This window comes from Acanthopagrus latus, chromosome 6, assembly GCF_904848185.1.
Source record: "Acanthopagrus latus isolate v.2019 chromosome 6, fAcaLat1.1, whole genome shotgun sequence".
In the NCBI taxonomy this organism is placed as follows: domain Eukaryota; kingdom Metazoa; phylum Chordata; class Actinopteri; order Spariformes; family Sparidae; genus Acanthopagrus; species Acanthopagrus latus.
The window spans coordinates 22,146,265-22,165,221 of NC_051044.1; the positions used below are offsets into that span (position 1 = coordinate 22,146,265).

The following is an 18,957-nucleotide window of genomic DNA, read 5'->3' on the forward strand; positions in this document are numbered from 1 at the left end:
TGCTTAGAGAGAGGAAGAGAATCAGCGATAAGGGGGCGTGCAGTGAGGGATGGAGGGAGGTTAAGAAAGAGAGGAGGCACTGGGAAAAGGTGGGAGAACATTTGGACAGTAATAGGCAATAAACAAGTGCAAAACTTGAAAGCTGTGTTCATGGATGCATCTGGAAGCTGATTGTCCCAGTGTGATATATTATGTACAGAAATATGTTGTGAGTGTGTCTGTGTACATGGTCAATATATCCTTCATTTGATATTCCTTATTTTCACACATACTCATGAACTCATCTCAACTATGAACTCACAACCAAATTCTTTCCTCCACATCCTTCTCCTCATCCTGATTTCAACCATTTACCCCTACCTCTAATATTCTGCCCTCTTTTCTTCCTTTTCCATTTTTTTCCATCTTGTCTTCCCTTTTCTCCCCTTGTCTTCTACCCAATATCCTGTTTTCTTTCATTCCCTCCCTCCATCCATGCCTCCCTTTCATTTTCTCCATCCCAAAATATCCTTTTGACGGCTACTTTTCCACCACCCCTGTCATCCTCTACCCACACTCTTCCCCATCATCACCATCTCCATCCCCTCCACTCCAGGTCCCCGCTAATGTGGAGAAGGCCCTGACATTGTTCGGACAGCTGTTAACCAAAAAGCACTTCCTGCTGACCTTCATCCGCACCTTGGAGGCGCAGCGGTCATTCTCCATGCGAGACCGTGGCAACGTTGCCTCCCTCATCATGACGGCGCTGCAGGGGGAGATGGAGTACGCCACAGGCGTCCTCAAACAACTCTTGTCTGACCTCATCGACAAAAACCTGGAGAGCAAGAACCACCCGAAGCTGCTGCTCAGGAGGTAGGAAAACAGGGAGTAGGGAGAAGGGTTGAAACTCCGCACAAAAACATGTCACACGTGCCCGAGTGGTTTCCCCACTGAGGGTTCAAGTTTGAGGTCACGTCCCTTTGTTTATCACACGTCTCACTGCTTTAGGGCGTCCTTGAGAACAGGCACCCTCCAAGTATGGGCACCTTGACCTTTTAGCCTTAAAAGTAGGAAAACAAATACAAAACAAAAAGTTTTGCTCCCTTTTTTCCCTCACCCTCCTGTTGTCATGGCAGTGGTTATGCAGAATTGAGCGGATAGTTATATTCAATATGTGCTAAAATAGCAAGAGAACAGAAAATTATAGAAAATAGAGGCTGATTGCTCTGTGGGATTTTGTTTTTTTCCTCATGCAGCTGAAGTTATGGACGCAGTGGACAGGGACTGTAGCTTTTAGAGGCCTATGTGACGTTAGCTCATCTCTATCTCTAAACTCTGTCGCTGTCAGAGAGGATTACACCCCTGAGCACACACACACACTCCCGACGGAGCTGCAGTCAGACAGACCCCCACTCTCTCTCCTCTCACACACACACACACACACACACACACACACACACACACACACAGAGGAAGGTTGAGGGGGGAAAATATGAGGGATGTAGAGGGAAGAGAGGAGGATTTACAAGGTGGGGTGTGAGGGACGGAGAGAGAAGGTGAAAAGGGGGAAGATGAGCACCAGAGGAGGGGAGGAATATGAGGTGAAAGAGGCAGCGAGAGAAAGGTAGATGGAGCAGAGGGAGGGAGGGAAATGGTGATTGACAGAAAGAGAGGGCAAAATGTCTGGAGGGAGACCTGGGCTGGAGGCAAATTGATGGAAGGAGAAACATATGAGAGAGAGAGAGAGAGAGAGAGAGAGAACAGTAGAAAGGTGCAATATGGTGAGAGAAAAGAGCAGGAAAAATGAGCTGCTGCAGACAGTCGGGCACGGGGAAGATGCACGTATTTAAGGGAAGACACAATTAGAGAAATGGCCTGTCTCCAAATAAATTGGAATTAGACATTAAATGATAAAAAAAGTTATGTTTTTTTCTCTCTCCTCGTTTTCCTCTGAGAGATATTTAATTAAAAATCTAATCAAATAAATGACTCTCAGCCAGTGTGCCTGTGTGAAGCCTTTTCCAATCCCCTCTTGGGGCGTATGGTCACAATACGCTGTCCCTGCTAACTACACTAGCCTCGGGAGCTGGCGTTAATAAGCTCGGCAATTATTACACATGGTTCATCCTGTTTTGGTCTTTTTCCTGCAATAGATAGACTTCTTTTATTTTTTTTACATATACAAGGAAAAACACAGGAGGGAGACTTAATAGTCTGCTCCTGTGTGGATTTTCATCCCCTATGGTAAAATAAACCTCTTGCGTTGGGTGCATTTGGTTTGATTTGTACATAATAGGCTCAGACTCATTGCGTGCAGCCAGGAAACGCTGCATCAGCCCCCTCCTTTAACGCACGTTTAAAAACTTTGGAACGACTGGGTGCAGGGACATGGCTCCCCTGAATGAGATGTTGTTAAGAGTCGCCCACTATCATGTCCTGACATGCCCGAGAGCGTGTTCTGTCCAGGTGTATTCGCCTCCATCGCCCTCCATCCCTCTGTTCCCCGTTGCCTCATCTTTCATCCACTATATTTTGCTGACAGCCATGGAAAAAAAAGCTGCTCCACATACATCAAACAAACAGTCAAACGGCGAGGCTTGCGGAAGCGTAGGAGTTCACGTCTCGTTCCCGCTACAGGCCTTAACTGGTTTTACTAGCACGTTGGCCTAGTTTCCTGTGTTTTTCCCTTTATTCCCTTACTATTCCTCAATTGTCAGGAAGAAGGCAGAGAATTTCTGTATAAGGCTGACAAGAAAATATCTTCTTGTGCTGTCATTTCTCAACAGAATGCACCCTGCACCTTGTGCCTCGCGAACGACAAAAAGACTCATTAGAAAGTTTGGGAATGTGGCCCAGTTAGACAACCCAGTAACCCAGCAGAAGACTCTGGTTATCGTTAATGCACCCCCATTCATCTAAGAGAAAACGAGGAATGGATAATTACAGTCGTCCTGTTTCTCTCTAATGTGAAAAGGAAGGATGGTGGAAATCTGAGGATGATGACGGAGAAGGAGAAATAATCTCTTTTTGGCCCCCCCCGCACACACACATACACCCTTACTGCCGGTCTCCCTTTCAGCTGTTTAACAAATTAGACACAATAAGTCCATAATTACGATGCCTTTTAATTGTTTTCATTCGCCGCTTGTTCACGTGTGTCTACTCAAAAGCGTGCACGTGCGGAGGTCCCCTTCATTACACGGCAGGTTTGTGATTAACGAGAGAAGTTAGCAAATTATACTAATTGCTGTATTTTTAATGAAGACAAGTAGGTTTGCTTGGAGGGGGTAAAAAACATGAGGGGGTGTGTGTGTGTGGGGGGGGGGGGAGCTGGAACAATGAAAGAAATGGAGGGGTTTGTTTTGCAGAGTTAATTTGTTTGCATGTGTGGTGGGGGTGGGAAAGGGCTCGGGTGTTTGAAGGCTAACCGCGTGACGATTGATAACACCGTGTGTTCTCTTTGATGTGCGAGTGTGTCTTAAATGCCTCTTCCCCCTGTGGTGCTGCAAGTGTTGGATTATGCCCGCAGATCCACGCGTTTTGGGATGACTCCCAAACCTCCCAGTGCTTTTACCAGGCATTTACGTGCTTCTTCGTTTGCTGTCACTCTCTAATTTTCTTCTTCTTGTTATTTCCCTCTCACCCTCACCCTTCTCCTTTCTCTTCCCCCTTCTGTTTCCACCCTCTCTCCCAGGACGGAGTCTGTCGCCGAGAAGATGCTCACCAACTGGTTCACCTTCCTTCTTTACAAGTTCCTCAAGGTAAAACTGTCGCAGACACACGTAACATTTGAAGCAATACTAATACCGCTGCTGTTTGAGGATACAAAGAAAAAAAAAACTCACACATACGCCCTCACAGGTGCAGCGTTAGATAAGGCAGCAGGCTACCAATCCCTTACCTGTGCCTTTCATGTGCTAAATTCCCCTTTCTCCGAATTGAGGAATCTGCGGTCTGAAGCGCTGTTCAGACACAGCTGGTCATGTTGTTGTGATCGCCATAGCCTGTCGCACTAACCTGTCCTCTCTTTGTGTCCCTTGCTGGATTCTTTTACAGCCAGGAGGAGCCAGTGTGTGTGTGTGTGTGTGTTTGTGTGTGTGCGCCCGTGTGTTTGTATCCCCCTTCAGAGCTTTGGGGCTTAGCAAAAGAGGAAGCCAGAGATCTTAGAAAAATGCATTCTCTCATTTCTCTGTCTGTCTGTCTGTCTTTCTCTTTTTGACTTCCTCTGCCTCTGATACAGAATCAGAGAGAATTATTGAGGCTTAAACTGTGCTAAATTCTTGTTCCCAAACACACATTCCCTACGCTCAAACATCGCTGCAGCTAATCAGTTAGCAGTGGGGCCTTAAACCCCCGCCAGGCCAGGCACTCTGGCGGACACCGAACCGGCCAAGCCCCCGGGGGTCCCAGTTAGCATCTGTGTGTGAGAGTGTGTAAGCTCTTGGTGTGCATGCATGTGTGTGTTTTGGCCCCATATGCGAGGCAGCCAGAGTTTGGTTCAGACACGGGAGATGGGGTTACTAGGGAATCCACTGGGGATCGTGTAATAACAGCTGTGTTTATGAACTAAAGACAAAAGCAACAGGAAAAGGTGGAGGGATTTGGAGAGAAAATGGTCAGAAGTGGTTATGGATGGATGAGAGGAAGTGTTGCAGACATGAAAAAGGTTTTGAGTGCAAAGGAGAAAGCAAAGCAAGAGGGGAAAATAGAGAGACTGGGAGGAATGAGTACTGAAGCAAAGACTTGCCGTAGCTAGCAGCAAGGTTACCCACCTAGCTTTTATCTAACCTCCGCAATTCAGCGCCTCTCTTTCTCCTGAGTTTTTAGGGGTCACATGAAAGAGAGGACTGGAACAATTTCAAGGTTCAGCCAGGTGTGAATAGAGATGGCTAAAGGTCAAGTAGTTGTTCAAAGCGAGGAAATAGATAAAGCTTTTACCTACCAAAGGGAACAGGAATGAGAAGAAAAATCCTTTTATCCATTACCCTATTCCAAGGGTTCACTTGTCCTCCTGTGCACTGGCTCGTTTCAGAGAACAGGGAGTCATGCGGTTACTCTGTTTCAGCACCAGATGTGCTGCGTGTTGCTCCAGGTAAAATTGCAATGGACTGTTTCAGGATGCTGTACGAAAATTACAAGACAACTATAATTCAAGGAATCGTAAGGATGTATCACAATAGTGGCAACAGGGACACTGAAGTCAATGAAGCCTGGTTTGTATGCTGTTAGACAGTCAGCCGGTGTGTTGTTTTTTTAACCATAAGAAGCAGGTGGTGTTAGATTATCCCACAGAGTTCATCTGACAGCTTGCCAAGATGACTGACACGTGTTGATGCATGAACATGCCCGGCTGAAGGGCGGAGGGCAGGATTTACAACGCACTTCTTCTGCTTTAAGACAGAAAGTTGCATGTTGATGGCAATCAATGAATCAGTGGTGGAACAGCATTCATTTTATGACAAAGAGCATTTTAAAAAGTATCCTATGAGTAATGAGTACTGTATCTTTCAATCTAGACTTCATGTCCATTACATTTTCTCCCTTGTTTCTTTGTTTTTAAAGTTAGAAAGACTTTTCCCCAATTTGTTAATTATGTCTCAGCCCCTCATCAGGGCTTGGTATCATTAAAACATTTTTTTTAGTAACGATACCTTGATTTAAATACTGGTTGCTGAACTTTTTTTTTTTTATATACCAATGTTAAGAAATCCCTTTTCGATTGACAAGACATTTTTCGATAGCTGATAGTATGGAGGCAATTTGTTTGGTGCTATTTAAGTGTCAAAGTTTGATACCCAGCCATCCCCCACCATTTAAGGAGTCTCAACCTTCAGGTTGAGAAGCACTGTTCACAGACTATGAGCCAACAGCTTCCATAAGTACAGGAGGTAAATGCTGAGCCAGATGTTGGTCTGTAAAATGTGATGGATGTTTACAACAATGCCAACAGTTTGATTGATAATGTTGTAGTTCACATTTGTTTTTTCATCTAACTACAAAAAAGTTGTTGCTTAAAACCTGTCTTGATTGTCTCATAGTCGTTTCTTTCTTCATCTGACTTCTTAGCAACGTCGCTCCATTCCTCCACAAAATGTTACTAGTGCAATAGGAGTAGGAGTGATAGCCAAAACTACACAAACAAGACCCGAGTGGTATTAACCAGACTTTTCCTTTAAAGAGCAACTGAGAAGTTGAGAAGTGGTACAAGCAGGCAGCGCTCTGTTGTCAGGCCAGCAGCAGAACGAGTGAGTGAAAAAGAGGTGAAAAAGAAAGCGATGGAAGACGAGAGAGAGAGAGAGGGACCCAACATCCCAGTGCTCGTTGCCTGGTTGACACGTCTCACACACCAAAGTGCTTCTCCAAGCGTTTTTCACTCCTCAGTCGTTAACCTTCTATTAACTCCTCCATCAATTGCCACTCACTCACACTCACACTCTGCCTGTTTCCTCTCCTTCTTGTTCACTTACCCTCTCAAACACACACACACACACACACACTCACAGATTTACAAAGGTTGTTTTTTTCCCAAAGAACGGACACAGGGGAAAGAAAATGGTGTGTTAGTGTGTGTTGCTGTTAGCCAGCACAGGCCAGTGCCTCGTCCTTTTACTGCCTGTGGTTGGCTTAAAAAAGATGAGAAATATAATTGGAGAGTTGTTCAGCAAAGCTGTGCACTTTTTGCTGTTGTGTACTTTTGTTTTTTATCGACATTGGTGACACACGTTCACAGATTTTATTCTAACTATCTGCCTTTCTACCTGGTCCTCTTTTCCGGCTTCCCTCTACCATATCCTCCCCCCGTTTCCAGGAGTGTGCTGGTGAGCCTCTCTTCATGCTGTACTGTGCCATGAAGCAGCAAATGGAAAAGGGACCAATAGACTCGATCACTGGAGAGGCCCGTTACTCCCTCAGCGAGGATAAACTCATCAGGCAGCAGATTGACTACAAGACTTTGGTAAGTGCACATACAGATACTGGTGCTCTCAGACCTGTGGATGGGACATTATAACAGATGCACGTGTACAGCTAATACAGACGTCAAGACTGCAGCAATTGGTAGATTGATCGATTAGTAGATCAAAAGAATTTCCAGTCGTTTCATCGTTTTGTCAATAATTTCAAGCAACATTGTTAAACCTTTGCTGGTTTCAGCTTCTCTAGTGTAAGGACTTGATGTTTCTCTCTGTTATTTACCATAAATGTAAATGAAAGGTGTTTGGTGTTTTAGAATTTTATAGACTTAATGATTATATGTGAAAATAATCAGCAGATTAATCAATAATGAAAGTAATTGTTAGTTTTAGCCCTACAAAATATTGACAAGTATTTATATTGCTCCCTTTTGGGGACCCTTTTGAGAGCATTTGTTTGGAACACTGACAATCTACAAGTTAAATTTTAAAATTAAAGGTGTAAGCTAATAAAATTGTGATTAATGCATTTATAACTGTAATAATCAGCTACACCAGCACTGTTGTGCAGTTAAACATTGATTCCAAATCGCCTCAAGAAGTGTTAGTTTGCAGGTCAAATATCATCGCAGGGGTCATGCTTCCCCACATCGATAGGTAACACTCCGCTCTGTGCTGACTTTCCGCTTTAAGTGTGACGGTGCCCTCTGACCTCTGCCTCTGTAGACGCTGCACTGTGTGAACCCGGAGAACGAGAACGCACCCGAGGTGACGGTGAAGAGCCTGAACTGTGACACGGTGACGCAAGTGAAGGAGAAGCTGCTGGATGCCGTGTACAAGGGCACGCCATATTCGCAGAGACCAAAGGCGTCCGATATGGACCTGGGTAAGGAGAGGGCGAACTGACTCACACACATATACACACACGTCGAGCACAGGTGCACTGCTACAGGGGGTAAAGAGGGAATCATTTCAAGGGCTCTCTGAAGCAGGAGGGGGTCTTCTAGACAGGAGAAATAATTCTGTACAAAAATAAATTCAAGTCAGGGGCCAAAAGTCACTTAAATTATGCATCATACCCTTTTAATTTATTCAATCAATGAACTTGCAATGCAGTCCGCATCCTTAGTAAGTCACAGCAACTTTATATTTGCAGGAAGGTTTTAGAGACTGTATCTATGCAGCTTACACTATGTCCCATTTAACCATTTATTTCCCTTATATTAAACATACAACATACACAACCTTACCTTCTCCTCTGTGCATGTGTGTGTGTGACAGAATGGCGGCAGGGCAGGATGGCCCGCATCATCCTTCAGGACGAGGACGTCACCACTAAGATAGACAATGACTGGAAGAGACTCAACACCCTGGCTCACTACCAGGTAACATAACATTTTGCGTTGTTCTGTGTCAGTTTTCTTTGTTTTGGGTGCATTTAATCTGCAAATACAATAAATGTCACTTAGAAAATATTGTACGGTAGCACTGTAGCAATTCTGAAAATAGATTGTGGTTGATCTGCTGCTGGACATGCTGTGCAGTGTTAACTGTTGTTGGAAACCCTGTTTCAGGTGACAGATGGCTCAGTGATTGCCCTGGTGCCTAAACAGAATTCAGCCTACAACATCTCCAACTCCTCCACATTCACCAAGTCCCTCAGCAGATACGGTACGAGAGAAGGTGTGTGTGTGTGTGTGTCTGTGTGTGTGTTTTGTCTGTGTGTACATCTGTGTGTACAAGTGAATGTATGTCCCCATCTTATAATGTGTGCAAATGCATTTCTAGCAACACACCAGTTACAATTTGCTTTTTGTTACAAGTAAGCTGCTGCTGCCAGATGCCAGTTAAAACAAAACAGCTACATTGGATTCAGTTTAATCCTGTGATGTCTATGTTTTAAGAGTCAGAAGTTCCAGTGTTATGATAACACGAAATGACAGCGTGTATTTTGGGAATATCAACTAAAATTTAAAAATAACTGATGGAACTGCAGTTTATACCAATTTAATGCTAATAAAGATATGTTCCACCACATGCTAATGCTGAGTGTAACAAGAACCTTAGTTTGTCACTTCTCTCAGCTTTATTTCTCTGTGTTCAACATCCTACACAGTACAGAGCACAGTGACTCCTGGTACAGAGCTCTGCCTCAGTGAGACTCATAAATACTTACTAACACCCCCATTACATTCACTCTGTACTTCCCTGGTCCACATTCTCCGCTGACATTTTGAACCTCTCAATCCTTTCCTGCTTTGTCACGGAAGTGACAAGCATTCAGACTGAAGGCGTAATGCTCCGTGCCCCAAAATAGCGGATCACTGTCCAACAAACGGTGGGGGGGTGCAGGAGAGAGAGTGACAGACAAATTTATTCTGGAATGAACGAGTGTCGTGCAAGTGGAAGAAGCTGTCACCTTTCAGAAATGCTTTCAACTTCACACAGAGATTTTGCTCTCTGACGCTGCCTCAGATTTCTTATTCATTCGTTTTTCTTAATGCCAAGGTTAATTTACAGGTATTTCACCCTGAAGTGAAGATTCAGATAAAATGAATTATACTTTAATAAACCAGAGACTCCTTGATATATGTAATCAGATCAAAATGATCTCATAATACCTGTGTCTTCTCAACCCGAGGCCTCAGATTTCTGCATGACAGATAGCTGTGCTTTATTGTAAGCCTTCTCCAATACCTATCTTGTGTCTAAGACAAAACTCTTTCACATTTAAACAAAAACAAAAGGCAAGTTTTTTATGAAGAACCTTTAAATCAACAGAGTTAGATCAAATTGCTATAGGGTGGTACATGTCAAATAACACTAAAATTTATAAGAAAATTAGTAAAAAAAAAAAAATGTGTGGAAAAAACACACCTGAAACAATGATAGTCAATTATACTATAAAACTGACAGGAGGGAAAAATGAACAACAGTAAAAACCACTGACACACATCAGAGCAGTTTTCTGTGCACAGTTTTGACCTCTTAACTTCCTCTTTTTCTCTTTACTTCCTCATTCCGGGATGCTTGAATTAACAAAAGATCAAACTGATGCAATAAAACAGACGCTCTGCTCCACATGTGGTGTCTGCTCTTTCTTAATGTTATTTGTCTTTCACATAACTCTCCTCCATTGTCTCCTCCTCCACGTCCTTCCAGAGAGCATGCTGAGAACTGCCAGCAGTCCAGACAGCCTGCGCTCCCGAACACCCATGATCACCCCCGACCTCGAGAGCGGCACCAAACTGTGGCACCTGGTCAAGAACCATGACCACTCAGACCAGAGGGAAGGGGACAGGGGGAGCAAGATGGTCTCTGAGATCTACCTGACCAGGCTGCTGGCCACCAAGGTATCCAGCAACTATACACACACACAGACCCTCCCCACCACATCCCTGTCATGTAGCCCACTTCCAGCAGCAGCCCCTCCCCCTGACCTTTGTTTGGTGGTGGTCTCAAAGCTCATTAACATTTTTCATAACCTTTCACACAAAGACACACATATGCACAGGATGAGTGTGTGTGTGTGTGTGTGTGTGTGTGTGTGTGTGTGTGTGTGTGTGTGTGTGTGTGTGTGTGTGTGTGTGTGTCTTAATTAGGAGGTTGACCTTTGACTATTGAGTTGTTTGGTCAGAGTTACTGGGCCCTCTGTTGGTGGCCTCAGGGCTTTCAGGCCCAGGCCTTTACCCTGCAATCATTACTCACCAAATTCCTCTGTGTCCTCCAGCCCACAGTGTGGAACCTGTGTTCAGGTTTTAGTGCAGCATGTGTGTCTTCAGATGATGATCTGAAAGGTTATCTACGGTTTGTGTTGATGTCCTGGAGACACAACGATCAGCCAATGTGTATTTCATCCCTGAGTAACTTGTTAGCCACCACTGGGCAGAGTGTGATTGAGTTCCTATCTCTGCTAAAGTGTTTTATGAAACAGCAGTTGCAGCCCTGGGACTGTTTTGTATTCTGGGACTGTGGAAGCTGGTATGATGTTGGCATCTTCACCAGAGCTGTTTCAAGAGCAATTTAGAGAGGTGTGTGAATGTTTTGCAACTGGAGGGTTGGTTAGCTTGTTCTTTGTTCTTTCTTTCTAGCTCCATACAGTGTTCTGGAACCTTATTTTCCTCTGAGAACAGCTTGTTTATTCAGTTATGAAAAAAATAAATATTGCCAAGTTTGTGTTACTAACTCATTAATATTTTACATATTAAAATTCAGAATTTGAATTTCTTCTCCAAAACTACTTAGTGCCGTTTCAAGTTACTATTTACCTTGCAGATTACAATAATTCAGTGTTGGTAGGCGATCACTCAGGGAGTATTGTGGGCGGGAAATTGAGTGAGACCAGAGAATGATGACGAGTTGACAAAGACAAATGGCAGAATCAGAATTTCATTGTCAAAAAAACAACTGATTGCAGTAATCAGAAAAATGCTGAATGCTGGATCTGGCTCACTTGCTTTATCCCTATTTGTTAACTCTGTTGAATGTTGTCTTGTTGAATCTGAAATTTGCAAAGAAACTTGTTGGTTTTGCTTTTGCTTTTTAACTGTCAATCAAAACTTCCATCTGTAACTGGTTTCACATTTCCTCCTGAACACTGACCTGCTGTTTACTCTGAGCTTCACATGCAGTCACTTAAATCATCATTGCATCATCACGTGAAGGCTACTGACAACCAAACCACCTAGACTCATCGTTCTGCATGTATTCATAACCTCAAGAAATGCCTAATTTACATATAGTGGGTCCACAAAATATTAAACGTCTAAACTTTTACACACAGACCCCAGCTGTTTTGTCCCCAATCTGCTTTCACATACTCTAACAAAAGCGAAATAACAAAATCTCACAGCAGCTGCCTGTGCAGTCTACAAAAGTGTCAGACTTTTTGTTCTCATTTGCAAACACTCTTGGTAATCTTGGTGATTCAGCTCAGCCTGGTACTTCCGCTCCCCCGATGTTTCACTCATTAGCTCCTGATTTCCAGTGTTATGGCTCCAGGTAGGAAAGTGCAAGGTTAGCGGCATCAGTGCAACCGTGATTGGGAAATGCAAGCCAGAGGTGAACAATGGGGGAACTCTGAGCACTGCAGTTTGTTCTTATTTATTACAGTGCCCCACAGCTTTGTGTGTTTTAGGGAAGCTGATTTGTGGATGTGTGAACGAGTACAAAACTGCACATGCAATTTCTGGCTGGTTTAAAATAAGGTTTTGTAAGAGGTGGCATGGATTCTTGAAGATGGAAACAAAGGCGCTGAATGCTTGTGGGAAATATCAAATCGTTTCAACTTCAGAGGAATTTGTTAGGATTCAGAATCTCCGGAGTTGTGTGATGTGGTAAAAAACATTGCAGAACAGCCTTAGGCTGAACTCTCTTTGGGCCCTATCCTAAACACTGTAAGGAACACTGAGCGCTAAACACCATCACAAACTCTCAGGAAGTTACGAAAAGCAAAGCACCGTCATTCTCAAAAAGCAGCTAGTGACAGCCATCGCCCACAGCCAGACCATCACCAGCAGAGAGGGATGCGCAGGCAGAGGCTGTTGTTCAGTGGTGTTTAACTCAGCTGTGTGCTGATACACATACGACGTTACTGGTGTTTAACACTCATTGTCTTGTATTTATGCCAAAGTACACAGTATGTAAGCTAGCACCCTGGTGTTTGCAGACTGACTAAGGCAGTGTTGGTTCTCCTCCTCAGGGTACCCTCCAGAAGTTTGTGGATGACCTGTTTGAGACTATCTTCAGCACAGCACACCGAGGAAGTGCCCTGCCTCTCGCCATCAAGTACATGTTTGACTTCCTGGACGAGCAGGCAGACAAACACTCCATATCAGACTCTGATGTACGGCACACTTGGAAGAGCAACTGGTGAGTCTCTGTGTGTGCGTGTGTGTGTGTGTGAGCAGTAAAAGGGCATCATTTGAGGCATTTGGTAGCTGGTTTGTGTCTCATTAGTGAACAAACTTGCTGTAGTTTGAAAAAAATTGACTGTAAGGAGGCAAATATGCAACACTTTACGGTGGTAGTGCAGCAGAATGTACAGTGTTCCTATTTCTCTAGCCTCGGGTACTTTATCACTCAGACTGCGGTGCTCTTTGCACCTTAATAACTGTGCAACTCTTCCTCTGTCTTCTTCATCTCAACTCTCTGTTCTCTCAATCCTTCCAGTCTTCCTCTGCGGTTCTGGGTGAATGTGATCAAGAACCCCCAATTTGTCTTCGACATCCACAAGAACAGCATCACAGACGCCTGCTTGTCTGTTGTGGCTCAGACCTTCATGGACTCCTGTTCAACATCGGAGCACAAACTAGGGAAGGACTCGCCTTCCAACAAGCTGCTCTACGCTAAAGATATCCCCAACTATAAGAACTGGGTAGAGAGGTACGTCCACGTGTTTTCAAATGTTTTTTGTTCTTTAAAGTTGTTTCAATTTAAACATTATCAAGATCAAAATGTGTTTTTTTTCCTCCAGGTACTACTCTGACATCTCCAGGATGCCAGTCATCAGTGACCAGGACATGAGTGCCTACCTGGCAGAGCAGTCGCGCCTGCATGCCAACCAGTTCAACAGCATGTCGGCCCTACACGAGATCTACTCCTACATCGTCAAGTACAAGGATGAGGTGAGAACCCTGAAGTACTTCTTAGATATTTTAATTTATTTCAACATGCTTTTGGACCTCGAGTGTCTGTAGTTATATCTTCCTTACGTTCCTTATATTTTGGGTCTCAAGTATGTATATACCATATATAGATGGTCAAAGGTCGAGATGACTGTGACCAGCTCTGGAACAGCGACTGCACGGTGGTGATCCTAGTCATCAGTTTCATTGATGCTTGCTCGACATAGCCAGGAAATTGTAAATATAGAAAAAAACATGAATCAAAGATCCCACGTTATGCTCATTTTCAGGTGTTCTACACCTCTGTTCACCCTCTGTCTGAAAGCTCAGTTCTAGTGCCAGTCTCTTTAAGATAATCTCACTTTCTAAAATATACTCTAGGTAGAAAGATAGAAGGTGAATGAAACAGATATTTCTGTTTAAGAGCAGAAATTCAGAGCAGCAGAGTGTTTTAATTTACAACCATGTATCAGTCATGAACATGATAGGGGGGATGTCAGTGTCCTCCGGCAGCTTTATTTTGGAACAATGACTGCATGTCCTGAGAGGCATTACAACACAGACTGACACCTTCACCTCTCTGTCTGCAGATCTTGTCGGCGTTGGAGCGGGACGAGCAGGCGAGGAGACAGAGACTGAGGAGCAAGCTGGAGCAGGTCATCGACACAATGGCCCTGACCAGCTGAGGACCATCCAGCACCTCCATCTTCTCCTTTTTCTTCACTCCTCCTCTCCATCTGCCTCTCCCACTCGCTCCTCTCAACCCAACAACAAAACTCCAACCCCCAACAATACGACAGACGAACTGCAAAAAGGACAGAAGCAGTATACTGCAAAACTGGGGGAGGGGGTTCGGCAGAGATGGGCGGGCCTGTGTACGCTTACATGTGTATGTGTGTGTGTTTGTCTGCAGCCCCGTACAGTGTGTGGGCTGGTGTCTGCTGTGTGAGGGACTGGGACACCGGACGATTTCACATACATGGAGAAACATGTCAACTGACAGCATTTGATTATTGTGGGTGTTGGTGTTTGTCGTTTGCTTGATTTTGATTTCAGGAGTTTTGTTGTGATTACGCGATGGTCAGGAAAGAAACAATGGAAGCCTGGAAAAAGAACTCTATATATGGCCTCATTAGCAGGATGGACCAATCTGTGACGAGCCAATGGAGAGAGGCTCTCTAGGTCATGTGACTCCAACGGGTGTCACAGTTTTAAAGGATGTTAGATTTGTTTGTTTTTTTCTTTTTGTATAAATGTAATCAACTGCCCACTCTCTGATCTCTCGCCACTTGTATTACTGCTGAATTTGCACAATTTACAGAAACGTTACAAAGGAAGACGATATAGATATTATATATAAATACAGCTACGTTTTTAAAGAAAGATTAGGGAGAAAACAATTTTTGTTGTTTTTCTTTTTCAACCAACCAACACAATAAAAAATACAAACGATACAAAACATGATTTGATATTTGAAGTACAAAAGAAAAAAACAACGTAGACAAAAAAAAACAACGAAAAAGAAACAAAAAAGTCGTACTGTGCCATGTTTTCTTTGAATGTTGTTTAGTGCAAAGACATTTTGTTAGATGGAATGTGCTACCGTATGATTTTTAAATATGAACATGCCTAGTGACTGAAAAGAATTGTTTGAGCAGTGACCCGTTATAGGAATCCTTGTTGAAAAAAACGGGGCGTCTTGGCGAGGACAGTTCATGGTGTCACGGTGATAACATGAAGTTGCTGTTGTTTCAAATTCAATCAGTGCAATCTTTTGGTTTCAGAGAACCAAATATATACTCACAGGATTGTCGCTTTATCGTGGCCATGTTTGTATCTGGCGGCGCAGCTGGTTCTGTTTCTTCGAGGGTCAGGAGGTGACGGTTCGGTGGATCATGGTTTAGTGATTGAACAATGAAGTAGCTACATTGCACTACCTGAAATATTCCAGTTTGCCCCCGATACCACGCAGCCACCATACCTAACCGCTTGTGTTATCCATCCCCTTGGAGGCTCGTACATTGTCCTGTTAGAGCAAAGCTAAAGTTCTGGTGCTCTCAGACGCTGTTTACGTCTTTACAGAAGCGACGTTGAGGTCAGGTGGAGCTTAGCCGAGTCCTTCGCTGGGGAAACAAAGTGGGAAAAAGCTGTTTGCAGCCTGAAGCCACTGTTTTCTTTCATTTTCTCCATGTTAATACCCAAATAGAGGGGCAAAGAAAATATATAAGTGTTCTCTCCACCTCTTATCTATCTGTTTGAGACGGGGAGGGTTTAGCTTTTTATCAGTGCGGGGTGTTATAGAAGATGCAGGGGTGAGACACCTCTGTTCATTAGCAACACAAGGCTGAGTAATCCTCCCCTCAGCCTGCAGCTCTTGTTTCAAAAACTAGCCTATTGCCATGTGTGGCTTAAGCTTTTCTTTTTATTATTACCGCTCTCTTAAGAGGATTTCTTTGTTTCTCTTATTTTTTGAAGTCTTGAAGTCAGGGTTTATGACTTTGTGGTGAGAATAATGTTTCACTTTTTTTTTCCTTTTTTTTTTTTCTGCTTGCCGAAAACCAAACTGTGGTCTGTATAATGTTTTTGTTGATGTTTTCATTTGTAAATTGTATACTTTTTCATGAGGACAAAAAGCTGTCTGCCATTTTTTTGTAATCAGTTTTTTTTTTTTTTTTTGTCTTTTTATTTTCAACATGTAAATTGTACATTACGGTACACAGAAGACAAAATTCTCTTCGGTTTTGCCTGAAGTTGAAGTACTTGACCGAACCTCGAGGTTTATTTTTCCTGATATCAAGGATCAAAATGAAAAATTGTTGCATCAGATGAGCATCTGTGTCTTTGTGATGGAAATGTGACTTGCTGCTTTAAACTCTTGTACCTTGTTTTTTTCTATCAAACATTAGGGCTGTCATTTTATGCTGATCATGAATGCTGTCGCTGTCCATTTTTACGCCAGGTTCCTTAAAAAAAGAACAAAACAAAAAAAACAATCTCCTCTCACATCCAAGAATAGTGAGCACAACCTCCCAAATTAGTGTCGTCCCAGCATTTTGTTTACATGTCTAAGATGTGACATCGCTTTCTACAGCTCGTGCATATGAGCATAGTTGAACTGGATACCTGTGGGGACTTCATAGTTCACTCTGTAGCTGCCAAAACATAGTCTTGAGGGACCACTCTACCCGTGTTAGGATACAGATTTCTCCTTTTCGGCTGACCAGGTTGGCCATGCACACACAATCGTCTCTGTTTTAATAATAGCTATTAAAGAGAGTACTGCAAAACCTCCACCAAAATATGCTTAGTCCACTTTACGAACATTATAAACATGTTGTTTTTTTTTTCCCTTCAGTATACAGCTGAGTTTTTGCTGCATTTGTACATTTTGCTGCTCTTACTGTAGATTGGGAGGTAATAGATGACCGCTGAGGCCAGAGCTCAGCAGTGCTGTTAACAGCAGCCCCTTTGAGTGATCAGTATGAGCACAATGTACAGTAGGGACAAATCCCCGCGGTCCCTGCAAAAGCACACAGACTGAAATCGACTGAGGCGGCGGTGGCCAGTCGGTGATCCGTTAGGCTTTTTAAAGACACATAAAACATTCTCAATTCATTCTCAGGTTCATGCTCCATTTGTGTCGTATTCTGGTTGTAATTTGGTTGATTAAACGACTGCTGGGGGAGTCCGCTTGTTTATCGTTTGCATGGCTACTTGCCTTTTAGATTGACCTGGACAGATCTTTAGAGGAACTTCCCCCCCGGCCACTGTTCTCTATCCTTTGTTTATTTTTGCACTGTTTGGTGTGATAATTGACTTGTATTTATTGTTATTGAGGTGGTATACAGCATGTTGTTGTCTAAGAGTGTTTGGTGTCATCAGGAGGAAGCCAGCATCAGCTGCTGACTCGGAGCTTGTCAAAAGACGAACATGTAGGTTGACAGGGAGTTGCTGGTTTAACGCCGTTTAATCTGTCAAGTCAGGACAAATGAACAAGTGAAGTTTACCTCACCGCCTTCAATGTGAGCAGATCCAGCACACAGTCACATATCTCATGTTTAATTCTCAGCTTCTCAGACATGCTTAGTCACACTTTTGCCTTTCCAAACAACCATGGTTCAATCAAACCCAAGTCCTGGCACCATTCTGTTTTCTGTTGGGTTTTTTCCTGCTCTCTTATGTTTCTGGAAAATCCACTAGTTGATTTTATTTTTTTCTTCCTTTTTTTTTTTTTTTTTTTTTTTTTAATGGAAGTTACATTGAAACCAAGAAAACACGAAGAAAAATGAAATTTGGACAGAGCAGGCAAAGGAGTTTTAATACTACAATAACTCAGATACAGAGTTTCAGACTTGAAGCAACTGTCACAAGTTTGCAGGTTAACATTCATTGTGTAAATATTCTGTTATTTCCTATTTTGCAGATTTACTACTTGTAAATAAACACACATCAAGGAGAGATTAAACATTTTTTGCTAAATAAAATGTGTCATGGGATTTTTGTTTAATAATTTGTACTGTTTCATAGGTTGGTGGGTGAAGAAGTCATGCAGGTTTCTTACTGTATGCACTTTGTGGTAGCATTGATACATGGATATGTTGTACTGTAGCTCGGGCCTTACGATCCTACAGCTAACACCTGCTTGCTATACTATCCTAATATGTGTGTATTTTTTCTTTTCTCTTTTAGGAGCTGTCCTTTATTCATTCATTTATTTATTTTCAGATGATCTAATCAACTGGATAACATCGAAGGGATAATCATTTCCAGTGACTACGGAAAAGCGTAGCTAGCTAGTTAGCTCTTTGGAAACCTCTTGAGCTAATTGCTTATATTTACTAGCTGTGGACATGCTAGCACTAGCCACGGTAACTCTGGGCTACTTTCCATTTCCTCTGTGCTGAACTTCACTACTGAAAGGCTAAGCTACAGTAGCATCCTCCATTTTGGACTTTCTGGCTTTGTATTCACTAACAGGTCAGCATTGTTGAGACAGATGTTGTTGTATAGCATGAAATCGCGGCGGGGTCACCAATTGGATGAACTGATTTAGAGACAAAATTTAAAGGGTTGCAATCTTAGTTGACCAGACCTTAACACTGCCGTGAAGCGTGTCGCTATGTAGTTAAACTTTAAACATGAAAGGTTGCACGTTTTTTGTCAGGTTCGAGGCATTTTATCAAAAACTTAGCTGTGGCTCTGTTTAGCACATGAACAGCATACGTTTTTGAAAATTGTCCTGTGCTTTCTGCATGTAAGACTCTTGGTTGAAAGCATTCAAAAGTGGACTGTAATCATCAACAGATTGTGAAGAAACATTCAGTTATTACCCTTGCTAGTGCTGTTAACACCAAGTTCATTGCATGGGCCACTAACTGCATTGCTAACTGAGCTAATTGAACTAACAGCAGGTCCATTTAGCAGCAGTCAGCGGTTACTCT

At 43.0% G+C, this 18,957-nt stretch overlaps 1 protein-coding gene across 5 annotated transcripts in view; it reads left to right on the forward strand.

The window, feature by feature from the left end:
- Positions 1–17,995, forward strand: part of plxna1b (plexin A1b) — a 189,371-nt gene extending 171,376 nt beyond the window's left edge. For 3 of the 5 annotated variants that reach the window (XM_037100800.1, XM_037100801.1, XM_037100804.1), the window contains 11 exons: positions 596–852; positions 3,674–3,740; positions 6,788–6,934; positions 7,617–7,776; positions 8,172–8,275; positions 8,465–8,573; positions 10,053–10,243; positions 12,592–12,761; positions 13,062–13,274; positions 13,366–13,516; positions 14,107–17,995. In XM_037100800.1, the coding sequence (XP_036956695.1) occupies positions 596–852; positions 3,674–3,740; positions 6,788–6,934; positions 7,617–7,776; positions 8,172–8,275; positions 8,465–8,573; positions 10,053–10,243; positions 12,592–12,761; positions 13,062–13,274; positions 13,366–13,516; positions 14,107–14,202 (1,665 nt within the window). In that variant the 3' untranslated portion in view covers positions 14,203–17,995. The remainder of the gene's footprint in view (positions 1–595; positions 853–3,673; positions 3,741–6,787; positions 6,935–7,616; positions 7,777–8,171; positions 8,276–8,464; positions 8,574–10,052; positions 10,244–12,591; positions 12,762–13,061; positions 13,275–13,365; positions 13,517–14,106) is intronic. The other 2 variants (XM_037100802.1, XM_037100803.1) reach the window with 1 other exon arrangement.
- The last annotated feature ends 962 nt before the right edge of the window (positions 17,996–18,957 follow it).